This window comes from Poromitra crassiceps (genome assembly GCF_964638095.1).
Source record: "Poromitra crassiceps genome assembly, chromosome: 14".
Taxonomy (NCBI): Eukaryota; Metazoa; Chordata; class Actinopteri; order Beryciformes; family Melamphaidae; genus Poromitra; species Poromitra crassiceps.
The window spans coordinates 40,591,850-40,612,626 of NC_139633.1; the positions used below are offsets into that span (position 1 = coordinate 40,591,850).

Below are 20,777 nucleotides of genomic sequence, written 5' to 3' on the forward strand. Positions count from 1 at the left end.
AAATCAATTACTTGATTTCCGTGAAGTCCTTGAAAATGAAAAAGATAGTGCTTGACAAAGTGCTTGAAAGTCCTTGAATTTCATTGTGTAATGTCTGTATGAACCCTGGTGTGAGAGATGAAATGTTCTCTGTTAGCAGAAGGCTCTCATTCAGATTAGAGTGACAAAATGTCCTCCATATTCTGTGAAGGACTAACTTAGTGAAAAAGTAATTTTGCAGCACTGTCCCATTAAAATATTCACAATAATTAAGACGACAACTTTTTCACTACCACTATCATTATTTTTACTTTTTTGTGTTCTCTTACCACTAGAAGATTATAGGTTTATACAGTTTAAATGTAATCACGATATTCACAAATATTGCAGTAATACAGTATTTTAAACCAACCCGTACCTTCCTCTCCCTCCTTCTCTCCTTCTCGTCCCAAACAGGAGTCTTCTCAAATCGGTGGAGGAGGAGCTACACCAGAGGTGAGTCAGGCCCCTCCCACTTCCCGATCCACCCCGCGGCCCCCTTTTGATTCGCTGGCGCTCTAACCACGCCCACCCATCAGCCAATCATGGTTAACGGCAGGACTAACCGGCCATATCACATGCGACTAACGCCGCTGCTAACAGCTGTAACGTCACGCTGCTGTCAGCCTTTTGGATTCTGCGAGTCTAATGCTGCATTCCATTTGTATTGGGAACTAGGAATTTACAAGGTAAAAGGTGGGGAACGCCCCATGTCACGTTACCTGACCTAGGATTCCCTACCGCGACCTCAGGGGAGCCTCACCAGCCCCAACCTCAAAATCCAAGATGGAGTGTCCGCGCTTCAACAGTGCTGCAAGTTGTAGTAAACTGTTTATGAGCGCTTCTCTCTTATTTGTGTTTTATTAAATCAGTTGTAGGCTAAACACAGCACTGTCTAACTTCTATCTGTGGACATGCTGCTACAGTGTTTGTATGTATGCGCGAAATACCATGTAATGTGTTGATTATCAACTGTTATTGCTAACATTAGCCAGCCTGGCTAGAGCTAACTCTGGCTGGTTTCCTGACTGTTTTACTGGAACGCGGTCAGCTCGGGTTGTGACGTGACTCAACTGGTATATTCCTAATTCCCAGTGCAAATGGAATGTGCCATTAATTTCCTTCTTCAGCTGCTTGACGCTTTCAGGACAACATGCTGTGCTTCTTAGTAGCTTCCTGCAAAGCATGGCTTACACACACACACACACACACACACACACACACTTGCGCGTGCACACACACATGCATGTACGGCTATTTTCATATCCTTATAATAATTCTCAGCTTAGCATATTACAACTTTACACCAGTTTCAGTGTATCACCATTACAGTAATATGCACTGTTAATGTATCTCTAGTTAAAGTTGTATTTGCACCTCTTTGTCTCAGTATCTCCCCCCTCTGGTGCACAGAGGAAACAGCAGGGAGAGAGCGAATTGTCCTGTCATGGTAAACTCCACCCGTCTGGTCCCCCAAGGAGGATAAAACGAATGCTACCAATTATTTGCAAATACTATTAGACCCGGGTCTGGTAGTTTATTGTCAGTGTGTAGAGCCTTTCCTAGTTTCATCACATCAGATGTGTACTGTGAAGGGAATACAAGAGAAGGGTTAGTTTGTTTTACATGGAATGGAAACCCCCGCTAGCCTAGGATAACTCCACCCACCCATAGCTTAGCATAGCAACTGCACACAAGTGTCTATTCACTTTCAATTGAGTCACCTCAGTGAGTGGATGTTTTTGTACATATGTTTTTATGTGGATTGCAGTGAAGTAAAATTCTGAATTGACTGAATTGAAAGTGAATCGTCAACTACTGCTTAGGCATCTGTGTAGCTCTGTAAGGACTGGATGTGTTTAAACAGGACAGGGGAGTCTGGCTAGGCGGACCGAAGCAGTCAGCAGCATGTTGATTAAACTCATCTGTCGACTGTGTGAAGTTTGTGCCTAAACTTAGTGATACATCAGCCATCCTTTAGAGCAACTCTTAATTTACAACAGCAAGGAGTTGCCTCTGCGTTGTTGCTATAAAAATTCGATTAAAAAATACATGTATTTTATTATCAGTGCGGCCGCTTGGCCAGGTCTCCCTTGTAAACGAGAATTGGTTCTCAGTTGTAGTTCCTGGTCAACTATAGGTTTAATTCAATAACCATATAGGAACATTTTGTTTGCCACAATTTTGAATAGGTTTTTGTTGCTCTAGATTGGACAAAAAGTTGTCCTAAGCATCAGCGCACTTCCCCTGCCTCCACACTGTGAGCAACTTGCTGAATGGTCGGTCTCTTCTGATGCTGCATCCATGTAGTGATGAACATCATGTCTGCTCTGGTCATTAGAGGCATCTTCAAGATTCAAGATTCAAGATTTTTATTGTCACTCCATGGTACAAGTATCACGTGTGAAATTCTTGTGCACATCCGTGTTGCACTGTTGTTGACTGAACAGAGCACATGGAGCGCCCTGGTTGCTCGGCTCAAGCCCCCAGGAATAGCGCTGGGCTGTGAAGCCATTTGAACATGGTGGCGAAGCTCTGTATTGCAAGTCACGCATCCATCCAATCCATGCAGCCCAGAAAGGAAACTTCCCATCCACTTGCATGGGGACCCCGGCAGCTGTTAAACCCAGGGGAATTTTTTCCGGGTGTCACTCAAAGTATAAAACGACTCTTTTAATTATCAACTAATTTTGTATGGGGGCATTTTTTTCTTCAGAAGCCACTAAGAGCCGTATACCGGTGTATTTTCTTCTTTTAATACATCCATGGGTGGGAGGGGTGGGAGACGTCATGGAACACGTCATGGCACACATGACGCACTTCGCCTTTAGCCGCATGGTCAGGAAGTAAAACCAGGAAGAAAAAGCCCCCCATGATGGCTTCATGCGCCAGGGAGCAGCCTCCGTCCGAATGCATGGGTGGGGCGTGGCTCGTCCCCTATCCAGTTCTTTTAATACATCCATGGCTCTGCTCTGTGGGACCACAGACTGTATACAAATATGGACGTAACCTCCGTGACCTCACCCATTGGTTTGTGGACGTCCTTTTTGAAACCTCTAGTTTGGCATTTTGACTGTGGCCATCTCTTTTTGTCTTCTTTTGCAGCACGAGAGCAGGGGTTTCTCACTGCTATTGGTCCGTGTTTGGCGAGCTGCACGATCACTGGACAGGCGACCTGTCAGTCACGCCCCACAGCATAGTCTAAACCAATGGGAGCATACTTTACTAAATGAACATCATGCTGTGTTGAAGAAGACTCGAAACTAGAGATTGAGACCATCAACTCATTAGGAAAGTGTTTACTGAGGTCATAAGTCGAGTGAGAATTAGGGTCATTTTCCCATTGACTTCTATACAATCTTCTTCTTCTTCTGTTTGCAGCCAGTGGAGTGGAACCCTGCTGGCCATGAAAAAGAATGCAGGTTTAAAGGCCCATTATGTAAGATGTTTGCCCGCTAGCTGTAACATCGAAACGTAAACACGGTAGGGGTGGGGGGAAGGGGGGGGATCGATTCTTAGATCGAGATGCGGACGTGGCCGATTATGAATCGATTCACAAATGTCAATAATCGTTGTTTTTTTTACGTCGGTTGTAACGTGATGTTGACGGAACGAAAAGGTGGAACTAAACTGCGAGCGCGAGGCAGCGCCCGGACAGTTTACGCTGTGGCGCACCCGAAAGAAAAACAAACGTGTGTGAAGATGGCAGAGCATGAAATCAGACACCGGCTGTAGTTGCTCCCAACCAGCCAACGATCGAGCAAGCAATGCTATCAAAGCATCCACCCAACTCAGAAAGGGCGAAACCAATCACAAAATCCATCGCGACTTTTCTCAGTCGTTGAGAACCAGGGACTCTGTGCTATGTTGCGCACTTTGGAGCCGAGGTACAACGTCCCATCTCGCCGGTTTTTTACCAACACAGTGACTTTAACTTAACTTAACTTAACATCCATTGTTACTGTGCACTTCATCACTGAACACTGGCAGTGGCAGCTAGCGTCTCATGGACTCCAAACAAGAGTGATGAGTGACTGGTGTAAATGTGGCGGAGCTGTTACAACATGTAGAAGAAGTGATTCAGAAGCTGAAGTGACGTTAATTTATTACAGGGATGCTGCTACAGACACAACTGGGACACTTGTGTTTATTTTCCTGTTGGTTCTTTGCAATGCTGGGAAATATGTTGGCAAATGTAACCTTCCAGTTGACACATCTCTTCCATTTGCTTTGTTAATGAAAGATAATGGAAGTAAATTCATCTGTTTATTTTAATTATGGATCATTACAATACAATGTAAATTCACTTTATTTTAAAAGCAGTCACACAGTAGGGGGGGGGGAAATATAAAATGTATTGAAAAAAAAACATGTATCTATAATCGTTTTATCGATGCATCTATAATCGTTTTACAATCGAATCGTAGCCCTCTGAATCAAAATCAAATCGAGTCGGGAGGTTCCTAGAGATTCCCACACCTAAAACACAGTCTATAAAACACATAGGCACGGCTTCCCATGCCACCGTAAACACTCGCATTGCTCTGATATAGCGGGCCCTATCTTCGCAACAGCGGTAATTTAGCGCTTGCGCTCGTTTAACGCCGTGAGCAATGCACAAGCGCATGCCTGTTAGAATAGTACTGGACATAGGCGTGCCACATGCCAAAGCAGGCGTTTCAGCGCTAAAATGTGGGGATGGATGGCATTATCCTATTGTCAGCAGCACGCAATTACTTTGCGCTAAGAGCTTTTAAAAGCACCTCTTACGCGTTAAATACCCCGCTGCACTTGAGCGCACCATAATCTCTGTGCAGCGCAGCGCAGAGTAAAATATCCTTTTGGATATGTCATTACGCACAGCCTTGCCATTCCAGGACATCAAATTCTGCTGATAAAATTGGGTATTAGCAGATAATTCAGTGAGGCAATCAACTATAACTCACTGAGAAACTTTTATCACATCGCAAAGAGGGAAATCAATTGAGAAAACTGGTTGGACAATATACATAAGCTATTCACCTTCACCAATCCCATAACAACCACAGACGATCTGTCAATAAGCTCTCTCTGTCCTCGGCACGAGTGAGTCCACTCTATAACGCATGGAGAGAATTACAGCATATTGCATGCCTCGCGCAAAGAGCGATTGCGAGACGGGAATCCGATAGATTTTTATTGATGTAACGCCCAGGCATTGCCTGGCCACGCCTCTGAATAATTCTAGTGCTTAAGACCGCCCAAATCCCGTTTGCGTTGGCATTTTGGGGGCGCAGATGATTTGGCACACCTCTAATTTGCGCCTGCCGCACGTGCCGTGAACGTTTCCGCATCCCCGCCGAGAATGACATCCCCAACATATTTCGGGGCTATTTTAACTTAAAAAACAGGGAGGTCACGTCTACCCAGACAATTATATAACTTTTAAACAGTTACATTTCTGTATAAATCATTACAATATGCTCCCGTGAGGTGGGGATGCCTTTAGCTGCTGCCGGGCGGGGGTGCAAAACTCTGCATAACACCTGGACAAATGTGCAAGGCGGACTGGCGGCTGTGGCTCAGGAGGTAGAACGGGTCGTCCACTAATCAGAAGGTTGGTGGTTTGATCCCCGGCTCCTCCAGTCCGCATGTCGAAGTGTCCTTGGGCAAGACACTGAACCCCAAATTGCTCCCGATGGCTGTGCCAGCACCCTGCGTGGTAGCTGGCCGCCTTCGGTGTGTGAATGGGTGAACGTAGGCACATTGTAAAGCGCTTTGGATAAAAGCGCGATATAAATGCAGTCCATTTACAATTTACCGCTATCTTCCCTGCCTTAAGGCACGCGCATTCATGCAAACGGGTGCGCAAGCGCAAATAGGGGATATCGCCTGTACAAAGATAGGGCCCAGCGTCTGCTATCTACACTATGCAACCCAGACACTTGTCTGCCATTGAGACATGCAGAGCAAGTGACACAGCCGGCATACTGCATACTGTATACTGCATACTGCATACTGTATACTGCATACTGTATACTGTATACTTTTTTTTTTTTTTTTTTTTTACAAAATGAATGCCTATGGCAGAAAATACAAAAGACAACGTAACGTGTTCTCCTCAATGAACTCTTTATTTCAATGTGTCTCCTCTCCAACACTGCTGTCCCCGGCACATGCCGGTGTGAATTCCCCATGTTTAAAACAGTTTTGTTGGCACAAAGGCCCGTGCCCAGTCAGAAAACTAGAGACTATATGAAGCTCCACCTCACGTTAGTCGGCTGTGCAATGGAGTGGGGCGAGGAGGAACGAATTCCACCCAAACCTAGTCCGCAAAAAAAAATAAAAAAAATAATAACAATAATCGATAAAAATTCCACATGATCGATTCAATTCCTTAACGATCAATAATCGATTTTCGATAATTGATGAACATCCCTACTGCATACGGTATACTGCATACTGTATATTGTCCTCATTTTTCAGCCGTGGAGATTGCCCTGGCTTGTTAGTGGAGTTGCTCACAGTGTGAATGCAGGGTTCAGTTGTTTAGTTTGAATCTGTCCAGTCCTCCCAGATCTGATCCGCCCAGTCCTCCCAGATCTGATCTGTCCAGTCCTCCCAGATCTGATCTGTCCAGTCCTCCCAGATCTGCTCACATGTGTTAGAGGCCCCGGGTTAGAGGTGGTTTGTGGACCAAGCTTCACTCAGCTCTCCACCTTTCCCTCCCCCTTCCTCCCTCCTCCCTTCCCATTGTCATCTCCTATCTCCTTCCCTCACTTCCTTTCTCCCTTCCCTCCTTCGCTCCCCACACTTTAATCCTTTACTTGTCTCCTTCCTTCCTTTCCTCCTTTCCTCCCCCCTTGCTGTCTCCCCTCCTCCCCCAGGGGCCATGTGGCACACTTAGGGGATGATGATGATGATGATGATGATGATGGTGCTGATGATGAAACTCACACTCAGTAAGTTCTCTCCTAGTCTTAGAGCTAGAAGCCTCCCCCCCTCCCTCCCTCCCTCTCTCCCTCCCTCTCTCCCCCCCTCCCTGCCAGCCTTCCCATCTCTCGTTCTCTCTTCCTCTCTCCCCCTTCCCTCTCTCCTCTCCTCTCCTCTCGGCGAGGACGAGGAAAGGACGAGGACTTCCTGTCTTTGCCATACGGAGGCCCGGAGTGGCCATTGGGAGAGAAAAAGTGATACGAGTCCATGGTTTACTGCAACGTGCACACATTTTAGTCCACCCGTTACAATTAGCACGAGATACAATTCATACCCTCGATTTCATTCAAGTGTGCAGTTTAGATCAAAATTCAACTGAAGGTAACCTAAGGTACCTTTTAGATTGGTATGCTCATATTAATAGCCATTGTCGGCTTACCCTGAACAGACATATCCTGTTATATAGATATATATATACACATCCTGCAAATGTGTCAACATATTTAGCCACTTAACCTGCAACAGCCATGTCTCTCGTGTGCACGATTAAACCCAAACTAGGGCTCGTTAGAACCAGATGGAAGACAGAAATGATTTTTCTCCCCATGGCCCCTCCAGGCCTCCATGGCCCCTCCAGGCCTCCATGGCCCCTCCAGGCCTCCGTATTGTCACAGTTTCATCCACGCATCTCTATGCAGCACACCGCCCCCGCACGCCACATAGTACGCCACCTGTGTGTGTGTGTATGTGCTTACAGCCTGTGTGTGTTCTCCATGCTGTGTGTGTGTGTGTGTGTGTGTTTGCTTGCTTACAGCCTGTGTGTTCTCCATGCTGTGTGTACTACTGCCTTGTGTGAAGTGTAACAGCCACTAACAGTAACCCTAACCCTCCAAATACTGACACAGCTGCTATACGGGACACTTTCTTGATCCTGTATTTATTTCTACATTTTATTTTCAAATGGTGAAACTGTAGAAAGAGATAGCAAAGATGAGAACGACAGAGACAGTGGAGTAACCTGATACAGAGACAGTGGAGTAACCTGATACAGAGACAGTGGAGTAACCTGATACAGACAGAAGGACAGAGACAGTGGAGTAACCTGATACAGAGACAGTGGAGTAACCTGATACAGAGACAGTGGAGTAACCTGATACAGAGACAGTGGAGTAACCTGATACAGACAGAAGGACAGAGACAGTGGAGTAACCTGATACAGAGACAGTGGAGTAACCTGATACAGAGACAGTGGAGTAACCTGATACAGAGACAGTGGAGTAACCTGATACAGAGACAGTGGAGTAACCTGATACAGGCAGAAGGACAGAGACAGTGGAGTAACCTGATACAGGCAGAAGGACAGACACAGTGGAGTAACCTGATATAGGCAGGGGTTGGAGTTAAAAAGTTAGTATTAAAAAGGTGCATTTTCATATCAAATTGTGGTCTACTTGATCTCTATTGGATTTAGCTCGTTCTTGTTGCATGAAAAGTGGCGTCTGAGTTCAGTGCTCAGATAACTTAAGATAACTTAAGATAACTTAAGATAACTTAAGATAACTTAAGATAACTTAGATAACCGTTCTTCCTGACTTTGATGTCTCATTTCTTTGTGAGCGAGCGTGTGTGTGTGTGTGTGTGTGTGTGTGTGTGTGTGTGTGAGAGCGTCTGTACACACACACACACACACACACACACACACACACACACACACACTGCCTTCTTCTCTTTGCCTCTATGAAACTGTACATTTGGCATCACGCCCCGTCTCAGTAGCTTATATTTCAGACATTTTAGCTGACCTTTTTATCCAGAACACAACAAGATAATCTTAATTTCCCACATCGCCTGCAACCAATAATAACATCATAATCATGTAGATTGGCTTTGAGCCAAAGCACTCAGGCTGGTTCCCAGTCCTTCCTAATAGAACGCTGAGTCACTATGTTTTTATGGCGAACACTGTATTATCAGTATCACACAGTTTAATTCCAGGAAGTAAAAATGGAATCAGTGGAGGCTTAACGCTACTTCACAGCTTTTGATTTCACCCTCTTGGGCAAGAGGAAATGCAAAAATAGATCTACCCATAGTTTGTTTTTAGCTAACGATGATGCTAAACAGCCTGGTAATGACGTGGACAGTTCCCTCACTAGTGTAGTGGGGGCTGTAGCTAGCTCTTGACCACTGGAAAGTGAGCAGGAAGTTCTTAAATGCTCACCTGTAGGTGGCGCACTTCACCCCTCCACCATCTTCAACCAGAAGTCCCAGACCCTTCAACAGAAAACATGCTACAGTGTCAAAGCCTGCGCCGTGCAGCTCCCCGAAAATGTGACTCAACGCAGCTGACGCCAACACACCCCAAGTATAATATGACAAAGATAACAGGACAGAGTGAGCTATTACCAAGTATATGCACATTCTCTCTTTGGACTAACTTCTAGTCATTGAAATCTGAGTGAAATCACACAAGTGACTCATTTTGCTGGGGACTCCCCTGCAACCTCCTCGTCAAGCTGATGTTGGAGTATACAAGCTGATGTTGGAGTATACAAGCTGATGTTGGAGTATACAAGCTGATGTTGGAGTATACAAGCTGATGTTGAGTATAGGTCTAGCTGCCGACTCCAAGGCTCCAAGTTGAGGGTGACACACAAGCATGTTTTGCGCATTACTTGTTTACATCTTTATTGATGCGACTTTTCTCAGCTAAGCCAGTTGTCCATTGTCAGTTAGCGTGGTGTGGATTCATTGTGATTCATAATTCATTCGTATTGGTGTTCCTACATTTCTCTTCATAATTCATTGTCTCCCAGCTTATATCCTTTTGGATTAGTGTGCTCTGATTGGTCCTTTGTCTGTCGGTCATCAACAACTGTCTGGATAAAGTCACGCTGGATGAAGCCTCTCAGAATGAAAGCGCTGATCTAGGATCAAACTTCAGAATCACTATTGATTATTATAGAAGACTGAGAAGACTCAACATTTTTAGATCTATTTATTTGCACGATAAAAGCAGAAGAAAAATAACAAAAGACGGGCAAATTGTGCACGACAAGTCAAGTCAAGTCAAGTTTATTTGTATAGCACATTTCATACACAGAGGCAATTCAAAGTGCTTCACATAAAATGGTTGACAGGAAAATAAAAGAATAAAAGAAGAGAATAAAATGGACATTTAAAAGCATCACAACAAAACATTGAAAAAAGAGTATAAAAAGTGCATTAAGCAACAGGCGCAGCAGTTGCAGAAGAGCTAAAAACTTATAGAGGACTCATTGGGTTTGCATAGTAGCTGTCAGCAGTTAAAAGCGACGGTAAACATAAAAGTCTTTAGTCTATTTTTAAAAGTAAGTAAGGTTGGGGCAGATCTGAGGTCTTCAGGCAATTTGTTCCAGCTAGCAGAAGCATAGTGGGTAAATGCAGCCTTCCCATGATTTGATTTGATCCTAGGGACAGTTAATAAGCTGGACCCTGTTGACCTAAGAGTTCTAGACGGTTCGTCGCGTGGGAGCAATTCAGCTATGTATTTTGGGCCTAGGCCATTAAGTGATTTATAGACTAATAACAGTATTTAAAATCTATTCTATGACACACTGGCAACCAGTGTAAAGCCTTAAGAACTGGAGTGATATGATCAGCTTTCTTAGTCTTCGTTAGAACTCTAGCAGCAGCATTCTGAATGAGTTGAAGTTGCCTAAGTTATTTATAGTAGAATCTCACCTCAATAGGCAGAAACACATACAAAAGTCATGTAAGCCACAACAAAAACAAGCACAAAAGCAAAATGTGAAATAAGCAGCATAATAATAAAACAAAATAATAAAAAAATTAAATAGAAGTGTGTGTGCGTGCATGCTTAGGTGAATGTGTGGGTGTGTGTATACATCAGCGTGTAGATGTGGTGTGAGAGTGAGGGAGAGAGACACACGCACAGGCAAAGACAGACAGTCAAATATGATCAGTTTGTATAGTTAAGTTTGGTTCGACAGGTCCTAACCCTATCATTTGAAATTGTTAAGATAAGTAGACAATGCAATTTGACTATAACTGGTCCATAACTGAGCGGATTATTGTGTTGTGTCTTAATCTCTAAGCATCTCATTTATAAGATGATTCATGTTAGAAAAGCAAATGGCATGTATAAGTCATGCACTGAAAATATGTTTTCTTAACTTTTGCATGATAACATCTTCTAATGTTGGGATTGGAATTTACATCAGTATATCCAACATATTTCTGGTATCTCTTTTTTGCAATCCTGGCTATACTAACCCCGATCCAAATATCAGCACTGCCATTCTCAGAGACTTTACACATCGCTCTCCCTGTTGTTGTATTAACGACCCGTCAGTAGTGTGCCAGTCATCACTTTTTATGTAAGCCTTTGTTTTATTAACGACCCGTCAGTAGTGTGCCAGTCATCACTTTTTATGTAACCCTTTGGGACAGTTCTCTCATCTCTGGCGAGGCGCAGGTTCCTCTTGTGGTTTCAATGCATCTTTGATCATCCCATCACTCCACAACATCTTCATTGACAAATAAGATTTTACGCACATCACTATTGGATCTTCAAAGACAGAGTATGGAAGTGATGAAGCACGCACAGTGTGATGCTCGTAATTCTTCCTCGTCTGGATGTCGAGTCAACTTTATTTGTATTATTTGTCTAGTATTTGTGTAGTATTCTCTATAGGTGGATGTGATCCACCAAGGAGCAACTTAAAGAGACGAGCAATATATTTGGCATTTTCAGACCGACCAAGTGTGGTCTCATAAAACTGGTTCCTGATGATCTTTAGAAAAGCTGCCTGGAAATGACAAGGGAAACCACAGCCTCAGCGATGACATCTTGTTTTCTGTATAGCGCTTGCTTGCTTATTGTCTGTTTGAATTGTCGGTCTGTTTCATAACGAGGGCTACGATTGTCCTTTCAATCAAAGCCTCAACTCCTCCCTGTTCTCACCCTCCAGCAAATCGAGCACCATCATGAGGCCAAAAGTCCCGCCCCCACTTCCTCCCAAGGTAGGAACAACCAATGGCGTCCCGCCGCTCACAGTTTCTGTTTTGTCAATTGAAGATCAATTCAAAGGTTCAGTTTAGACTGCCGTTGTAAGCAGGGTTTGGGTTGAATTCGCTTTTACTCTTAACTTTATTGAAAATGTGAGGAGAAGCTGCTAGAAAACAATGGCTCCACTCTTAATTTCTTTATAGATTTGGTTATCAGATTGTAAAGCTACAACAATTAATCAATTAGTTGTCAACTATTAAATGAACCGCCAATTATTTTGACAATCTATTCATCGGTTTGAGTAATTTTTGAAGGAAAATAATTTCCTAAATTCCCTTGAAAAGCTTCTTAAATGTGAGTATTTTCTGGTTTCTTGACTCATCTATGACGTCAAACTGAATATCTTTGGGTTGTGGACAAAACAAGACATTTGAGGACGTCATCTTGGGCTTTGGCAAACACTGATCGACGTTTCCCCCATTTTCTGACATTTTATATATAACCAAACGACTAATCTATTCATCTGGAAAATAATTGTTAGATTAATCCACAATGAAAGTAATCGTTATTTACAGCCCTTTAAGAATGTCTTCATTGCAAAATACTTCCAGGTATTGAATTTTAAAATTGATTTTTTTTCCCCCCTCATCCTCACCTGTATTTTCTTCCAGCCCAAATCCATCTGTCCACCTCAGCAACCACAAAAGCAACAGCAACAAAAACAAGACGACAGCCAATCACACAGCGAGGACGACGGGGGAGGGACCATCAAGCGCTGCCCAGTCCCAGAGACGGCCAGCCCGGCCAAGCCCGCCTCCAACGTCCCCCCGCGGCCCCCGCCCCCCAGGCTCCCCCCCCACCGCCGCAGCAGCCTAGGTAACGAGAGCGCGCCGCATGGGAGTCTGAGAGTAACTCACGATAACGATACTATCATGATGCTTGGCCTTCGATAACGATGGCATCACGATACAGCGATTCCACGATGATCGATGCATGGCAAGAAATGTCATCTGCGATACATCGCGATGTCTGTGTAACTGAAGATTGAAAAAAATCCCCCTAAAAGGCATGAAGCAGGAATTATGTATTTATTGACAGAATTGACGTGAAACAATGTACAACAAAGTGCAGACTGCATAGTGCCTCTTGAACGCACACTGACTGCAACTTGCCCACGGCTCACTAAACATCTTTTCAATCTGTGCAAATTAAGTTTACGCAAAACTAAGAAACAAAACAAACAGAAATTAATACAAAAACTACACATTTCAGAATAAATGTCAAGATATGGTATCGCAATAAGGCGCCAGTGTTTAGACGGTTTCAACTCGACGGCATAAACATTCTAAATGATCCCCAGCTTTACTTCTTGTTGCAGCGTTTGCTGGTACAGTAACTGACCAGACATAAGCCGGGTACCAAGCTGTTCCTTAGCAACGCAATTCCGTGTAAACCGTCTATAGATAATGGATCACAAGAGGCAGTATCACATCGATATTTCGATATCTTGTCCCACCCCTAGAGAGCACGCGGGGCGCCGACGCCGACCTCTCCGCCCCGGGCGATGACCCGGGCGATGACGGGAGCTTTAGGCATTTCTGGGAGTGGCTCCACACGCCTCACACAGAGGAGGAGCTGTCCGAGGCATGGGAGGTGCTGAAGGAGGTGGAGGAGGAGCAGGAGAAAGAGCAGGAAGAGAGTAAGCCCCCCCCACCCCCCCCCCAGACCCTGTCGTCTCCTCCGATTGGTTGTCTGGTCTCCCCCCCCCCCCCCATCAGTCAGTCGTTGTAGAGTCTGATTGGTTTATTTGTTTCACTGAGTTGGTAATGCTAGTTGTCCATCAGCTCCTGCTCCAGTATGACTGTTTGTCTTTCTTTGGTCGTCTAATCCCATCAGTCAGCGCCTCGTCTCCCCTGCTTCTTAGGAGGAAGAAGGAAGAGGAGAAAACATCGTCCTCGCTGCTCAAAGTATCAAGAACAGCATCAGATGTAGTGCCCCCCCCCCCCCCCCCCCCCCCCCAATTCAGTGCCTTTATAGAGGCAGAGTCACGCCCACCTCCGGGTTAGGCATGCGCACCAAGAGATTTCATCCGCCATTTATTTTCCCATAGACATTTCATAAAATGCTTATAAAAAATAGTTTTACTTAGTCAAACCAAACGATTCAGCTATATTTAGAAACAGGAGAGACCATAGAACATTTCACTCACACCAAAACGTAAAATAATAATAATAGAGGATTAAAAAATATATGTTTTGCAAGTTTTGATCTGAGTGAAATGTTCTGTGGTCTCTCCTGAAGCTGAATGTGTGGTGTTCCTCCATTCATAGCAGGAAACCTTTTTCTTTTGTCCAGTGGCCACAGGAGCAGCTGGTCAATACTAAAGTGTGTTTTACCAGCCAACTCACTTTTGGCTGGGCTACTCCCAACTCTGACTATCTTTGATCCTCTGTATTCTTCCTGCTAGCCTGCTCCCTCCTTCCCTCTGTGCTCCCAGTCGTTTGTCTGGTAGTTAATAGTGCCGTCCATTTGTATTGGGAACTAGGAATATCGCAGTTGAGTGACGTCACACCCGAGTTCATTGCGTTCCATTTAAACAGTCGGTAAACCAGCCGGGGTTACAGTAGCTCTAGCCAGGCTAGCCATTTTTCGCAATAACGGTTGATAAACAACGCATTTCATGGTATTTCGCGCATACAAACTCTGTAGCAACATGTCCACACATAGAAGTTAGACAGTGCTGTGTGTACGACTTATTTAATGAGACACAAAGCAGTGCTAATAAACAGTTTTTACTACAACCTTCTACTGTTGAAGCGCGCAGCTGCCATCTTGGATTTTGAGGTCGCAGCTGGTGAGCCTCCCCCGAGTTTGGCGGAGAGAATCTGAGGGCAGGTGACGTCACATGGGGCGTTCCTGACCTTTGAACTGTGAAATCCCCAGCTCCCAGTCCAAATGGAAGGCACTACAGTATTAGTGTTACGCTCTCCTCTGTCTGCTCTTGTCTGTGCTCATTTAAAGCGTTGTGTCGGTGTGAGTGGACTACCTGTAACCTGGACTACCTGTAACCTGGACTACCTGTAACCTATTCTGTTATTGACTGTATCGATGCTGTCCACTCATTCACTCTCCTGATTACACACACACCTCTTACCCTACCTAACCCTAATCTTAACATTAACCCATTCTTTTTTTTGTCATTTAAGTTTTTTATGGTTCTCTTTTTTTTTTAAGTCAAGTCAAGTCAAGTCAAGTTTATTTGTATAGCACATTTAAGAACATTGACACAAATAAACAAATCCACAGGTACAAAACACGAGAAACTAAACAAACTAACAAAACAAAACTTTTGTGACGTCATCGCCCCAGAAGAGTATTTCCCATGCATACTGGCCATTGAGATTTTGATTATTTGCCATAATGTCGTAACCACCCGATGTCGACTTACCGCGTGTGATCCAGTAATGAAATTATGCTATTTCTTCATGTAAAGCCACACATCTCTAAGATGATATCCTTTTTTTCTATTTTTAAACATTAAACAAGGTGATCTGCCTACACTACTACCCAGCATCCTATGGTATAACAACAACATATTTGATTGGTGGGGCTTCCTGTATGGTCGTCTGTGATTGGTGGCCTGCATTTATGGCTGTTTTCCCTCTGGCTAGGCTTAGTGTCCTCTAGAGCAGTGGTTCTCAACTGGTGTAGCCTCAGGACCCACTATTTTCCTTGTCATGAAGTCGCGACCCAAATTTCAGATTTTTTTTTAAACCACTCAAATTTATTGCACAAAAAATAGCGCATTAATTTAATACACAATGCCTTCATGCACTGTTATGAACCTCAAATGAACAAAAAAGTGCAACAGAAGTGCAACTAGGGCTAAAAACCAATTGAAATAAGGCAGACTTGAATTACAGGCCTATATGTTTTTAAATTTAAACAAGTCAAACTGGTCATGCTCAGAAAGTCTTATTTGAACTCTATGAAATATGAAATAAAAGGCAGACTTATCTTGAATTACATGCCTATATGTTTTTAAACAAGTTAATAATAATAATAATAATAATAATAATAATAATAATAAAACAAGTTAACCTGGTCATGCTAATCCAGTTTCAGTAGTCTGAATTTAACTCATATGAAATAAAAAGGAATCACAGGCAGGCTATATGCTTTTTAGTTAAACTGGTCATAACTTTTAATTAAACTGGGTCCTAATCCAGTTTCAATCATCTGAATTGAACTAAAATTAAATTTGAAATGAAAAGGCAGACTTCTCTTGAATTACAGGCAGAGCATATGCTTCAGCTTGTTAAACAAGTAAAACTGGTCAGGCTAATCCAGTTTCAATAATCTGAATTTAACTCAAATGAAATATGAAAAAAAAAAAAAAAAAATTGGCCAATGTCCGCGACCCAATCAAAACGGCCCCGCGACCCACCTTTGGGTCGCGACCCACCAGTTGAGAAACGCTGCTCTAGAGAGAGAGTGGCGTCAGCGGAGGACCAAAATGCGAGACTCATTAGCCAATGAACAGCTAGGAATGGGTCTTGCGCTACTTTAGCATGCTAAAATAAAGCTGATAATGTACAATTTGATTCAAGAAAAAAAAAACACACACAAACTCCATTTTGGTGCAACTCGAGAGTGCTGCTTAATCCAGGACCTTACTTCCTGGAACTCTTGAGAGTAAAAAACTGGTCCATTGGAGTGAATGGAGATGTTGTGACTCTTCTATCTACACGGCTCTGGCTAGGCTACAACAAATGGAGGTGATAGCTTGCTGAGTAAAGGGCTCTAGGCCGGGAGCGAGCCCTGCCCACTCCTCAGGATGTTTTCTGCTACTGTTTTTTCACTATGATTTCCTGTTATCTTATTATCTTATAATACCTTGAGATGGCCCAAGGTATTCACCTTATTCTTTGCCCGTACAAGGATGCTTCTGCATGACGTCATTTTGTAATCGTCTTTCCGGTTTTACGGAAAGTAGAAGTAGATTACGCCTACCGCAGTCATTTTTAGACTTGCCAAAAAGCTGTTTTCAAGCAAAAAAAAAAAAAACTGTTTTAATAAAGTTTTAATATTTTTCGGGTGAGAACGTAACATACTGTATGTGACCAGTTTATCAGAATAACGCCTATTTGGAAATCGGTCGGACTAGCTATCTGTCAAACCCCACTGTAGGCTTCTGGCAGTGAGAAAACACTGTCGACGTGCTTTTGTAACTAACGTTAAATGCCGACCGGGTACAGCCATCGGCTCCTCGCAGCAGTAACGCTATGAACATGTAACTGAAATTGGCCGCAGTGCAGCTTAATTCTGAATGTTGCCAAACTTCATTCATTATCATAGTGACGTTTTGTTTTGATATTGGCCGCCAACCAGCGCTGAACCAGAAGAACAAATACAATTGCGTGTAACGCGGAAGAGAGAAAAAGTGGGCGAGGTGAATAACATGAGAGGAAATCATAGTGGGGAAAAAAGGTAGCAGAAAACATGCTGAGGAGCGGGGCTGGCTCCCCGCCTACTTAAACCACCACTGAGTGACTGAAACCATGAACCATGAACCATTATGAGTCACACTGCTTTCAACCTAATGTATCGACTTGAGATCAGTTTGTCGAAAAATTTGAAAATTCGATATTCGGTTTTTTTTGTTCTTGCTTAAACCGAATGTTTTATGGTCACTCACGATTCAGTCGGTCACGGGTTGGCTTGGTTACTCGTTCTATAAGGATTTATCCAAATGTCTATGGAGAAAATGAATAGTGAACTTACGTCCGGGGCAATGACGTCACATGACTCTTGAGCTCTATTACCTGGTGTTGAGTCTGAAATGTGTCCCCGAAAGACAGACCACACACACACACACACGCACGCACGTACACACACACACACACACACACACACACACACACACACTGTATGTGCATTCTCACTCTCTCGCTGTCCCTCTTTGTCATTTCCACACCTAATTTCTCACACACTTTCTCTTATCTTACACACTTTCTATCTTTCCTTTCTGTCCTCACACTCACTTTGCCGGACACACACACACACACACACACACACACACACACTAAGTTGTGTCTCTGTTGTCGTAGGTAACGGGCTGAACTCTCCACACAACGGAGAGCGGGACAGTCCTGCAGAGAGACAGTCCACCATGCCCCCTAGTGTCCCCATACGGAAAGACAGAAAGGACATTCCGGTAAGCACACTGAACTTCGAGTGATGGTTCTCAAAGTGGGGTCCGGGGACCCCCAGGGGTTCTCGAGGGGGTTGCAGGGTCACACGCAAAACGAGGAGTAGTTTAATTTCACTTTAACTTAATTAAGTAGAAATCGTCCCAGTCAGAATGTATAGGAAAGACATTGTGGTCGTAGGTTTCCCTCACGTGAGGGGATGTGACATGCTTTGCTCTACAGCGCTACAGTTTGAAAAGCATCTGCCTCTCAAATTAAAAGCGTGTAGAAAACTGAAAAGAGATCACGTGTGTCGAGTCTCGACATCGCGCCCTGTCAGCGTCTTCCTGGCGTGGACAAAGTGATACCTGGAGGCGCACTTTTTGTGAGGAGAACCGGATGATGACGCCTGCTGCTAGCTTACCAGCCGCACTAACCACCTGGTTAACGTAACGTTAGCAGTAACGTTACTAACAATACAGTGTTGTAGAACAAGCAAGGCTTACCAGATATTTACAACACATGTGTGGTATAATGCATACTGCCTTTATGATCGCTGTTACAGTAACCTCAATTCAATGATTAGCCCACCTATTTCTGCATCGCCCAGCTGGAAAAAGCGGTTCAGTCACCCAGCGCTTTTCTGAGAAGTTGAACATTCGTCAGCTTTTGAAAGCGCTGTTACATACATATAATAATCATAATCATAATAATACATTACAATGCATTATTGAAAGCGCTTCGCTCTGAGGGAGACCCGCTGTCTAACGAGGAGAGAGCGCTGGAGCTGAGAAAAAGAAGCTCAAATCTAAGTGGACACACAGCCTTCTTTCAGTCAGAACGCTATGGAAATCATGTCGAGAGCGCTTCCATTGTGCACAAAACAGCGCACGGAGCAGGTTTTTTGCACTTCGTTTTGTTTCCCCACACAAACGGTAGGTAGCCAGCCGGTTTTGTCTGTGTGATGTTGTTCACTGTCAACATGAATGCCAGATTATTGCCAATTCTGGCAGCAGCGGAGGTGGAAGATCGCTCTGGGAGGAGAAAAGGTAGGATGAGTTGAAAAGACGAGCAGCGCGCTTTTCCTCCAATGTTCAACTTTTTTCAGCTTAAAAACGCCCAGAGCGCTCCGCCAAAGAAACTAGACGCCACCAGCGTTTAGACGCCAGGGGTGCGTTCCTTGAAGGAGGAGCGCCATTAGCGCGTCCTTACATAGAGAATGAATTGCCGAAAGACGCTGGCAGCTCAAATGAGCGCGTTGTGTGTGAACGCCGCCTTATGCAGTCTGAGCTTAATTTCAGTTGATTTCACAGATTATGCTCCTCGGTTTCTTTCCCGTCCTCTTAGGGCCTGCGTCCACCTAGCGTCTTTTCCTCAGGTCCAGCGTCTTTTTTCAGTTGTTTCCAATGGGGGGAGAGCGTATGCGAGCGCACACGGACATGTAGAGAAAGTGGGCAGCGCCCAGCGTCTATTTTCGGCGTTTTTGTGCGCCCGACTCCCAGCGCTCCCAGCGCTTCAAGCTGAAAATATTTTAACTTTTCAGAAAGACGCTGGTGTCGGCTGCTCCTTTTCTGGTAACTAATCATATGGAAAAACTATCGCAACAGAGACAGAACGGCTCAATTGTGGGAGCAGATCGGCTAGACACTTAATATTTCTGGTGAGTGTTGTGCTTACTGCTTTTAATAGCGTAGCCTACCTGTGTTATTAGCTTGCTAGCTGTCAGCTATCAAGCTGAACTAACGTTACTTGCAGACTGCTTCCTTGTATATTGTGCGCTGGGATCAGCGTTCCCCAGCGCACTCCCAGCGTTTAACAGTCGGTAAAAGACGCTAGGTGGACACAGGCCCTTACTGTGTTTCAAATCGGAAGCTTGTTGGGGAAAAAATGCCACCATCAATAGTCACAATATCAGTGTCACACTCCTCAGGTAGCCGGACATCTATCTTAGGTCAGGTGTCACTTTGCGCTGATGTGCTTAAATCTCCTCTGCTATGAGAGGTTGGAAAAAGTCACAAAGAACCGACATGTTCCTGTTGTAAATCACATGTGGAGTCACACAGCTTTACATGTCGAGGCTTTAGCCGGTACTACATCTCTGGATCTTTCCATTTATTTTTTAGCAATATTGTCAATAATAGTTTCCATAGTGCTGACCTCTCAAATTCAAATCATTCCTTCTTTGTTGTAATTCCACTGACTTGAGCATGTATGTATTTTTGTATAGCCATGTAAATGATACGAGCGTGAATAATGAGGATGTATGATCATGTGCTGACTTGCTGTACCGTGTGTCTTTGTATCTCTGTGCTTTTCTTCCGCTCAGAAGCCCATCAGTAATGGCCTCCCACCCACACCCAAAGTCCATGTAAGTAACGGTCTTACTAACGGTTTTACTCAACTACTGTATAAAGCCTGATTCACACAGGATCAGGCCAGAGCAAACATACATATTAACAATAATACAACAACACACTCTCTCAATACACTCTCTCTCTCTCTTTCTCTCTCTTTCTTTCTCTCTCTCTCTCTTTCTCTCTATCTCTCTCTCTCTTTTTCTCTATCTCTCTCTTTCTCTCTCTCTTTCTCTCTATCTCTCTCTTTTTCTCTATCTCTCTCTCTCTTTCTCTCTATCTCTCTTTCTC

At 44.0% G+C, this 20,777-nt stretch overlaps 1 protein-coding gene across 1 annotated transcript in view; it reads left to right on the forward strand.

Moving 5' to 3' along the window:
• LOC310788875 (mitogen-activated protein kinase kinase kinase kinase 3-like) overlaps positions 1-20,777 on the forward strand; it is an 80,453-nt gene that overhangs the window by 44,272 nt on the left and 15,404 nt on the right. Inside the window, exons 16-22 of the mRNA XM_083650453.1 lie at positions 436-474; positions 6,885-6,959; positions 11,904-11,955; positions 12,613-12,843; positions 13,511-13,640; positions 18,052-18,158; positions 20,459-20,500. Coding sequence (XP_083506579.1) covers positions 436-474; positions 6,885-6,959; positions 11,904-11,955; positions 12,613-12,843; positions 13,511-13,640; positions 18,052-18,158; positions 20,459-20,500 — 676 coding nt within the window. The remainder of the gene's footprint in view (positions 1-435; positions 475-6,884; positions 6,960-11,903; positions 11,956-12,612; positions 12,844-13,510; positions 13,641-18,051; positions 18,159-20,458; positions 20,501-20,777) is intronic.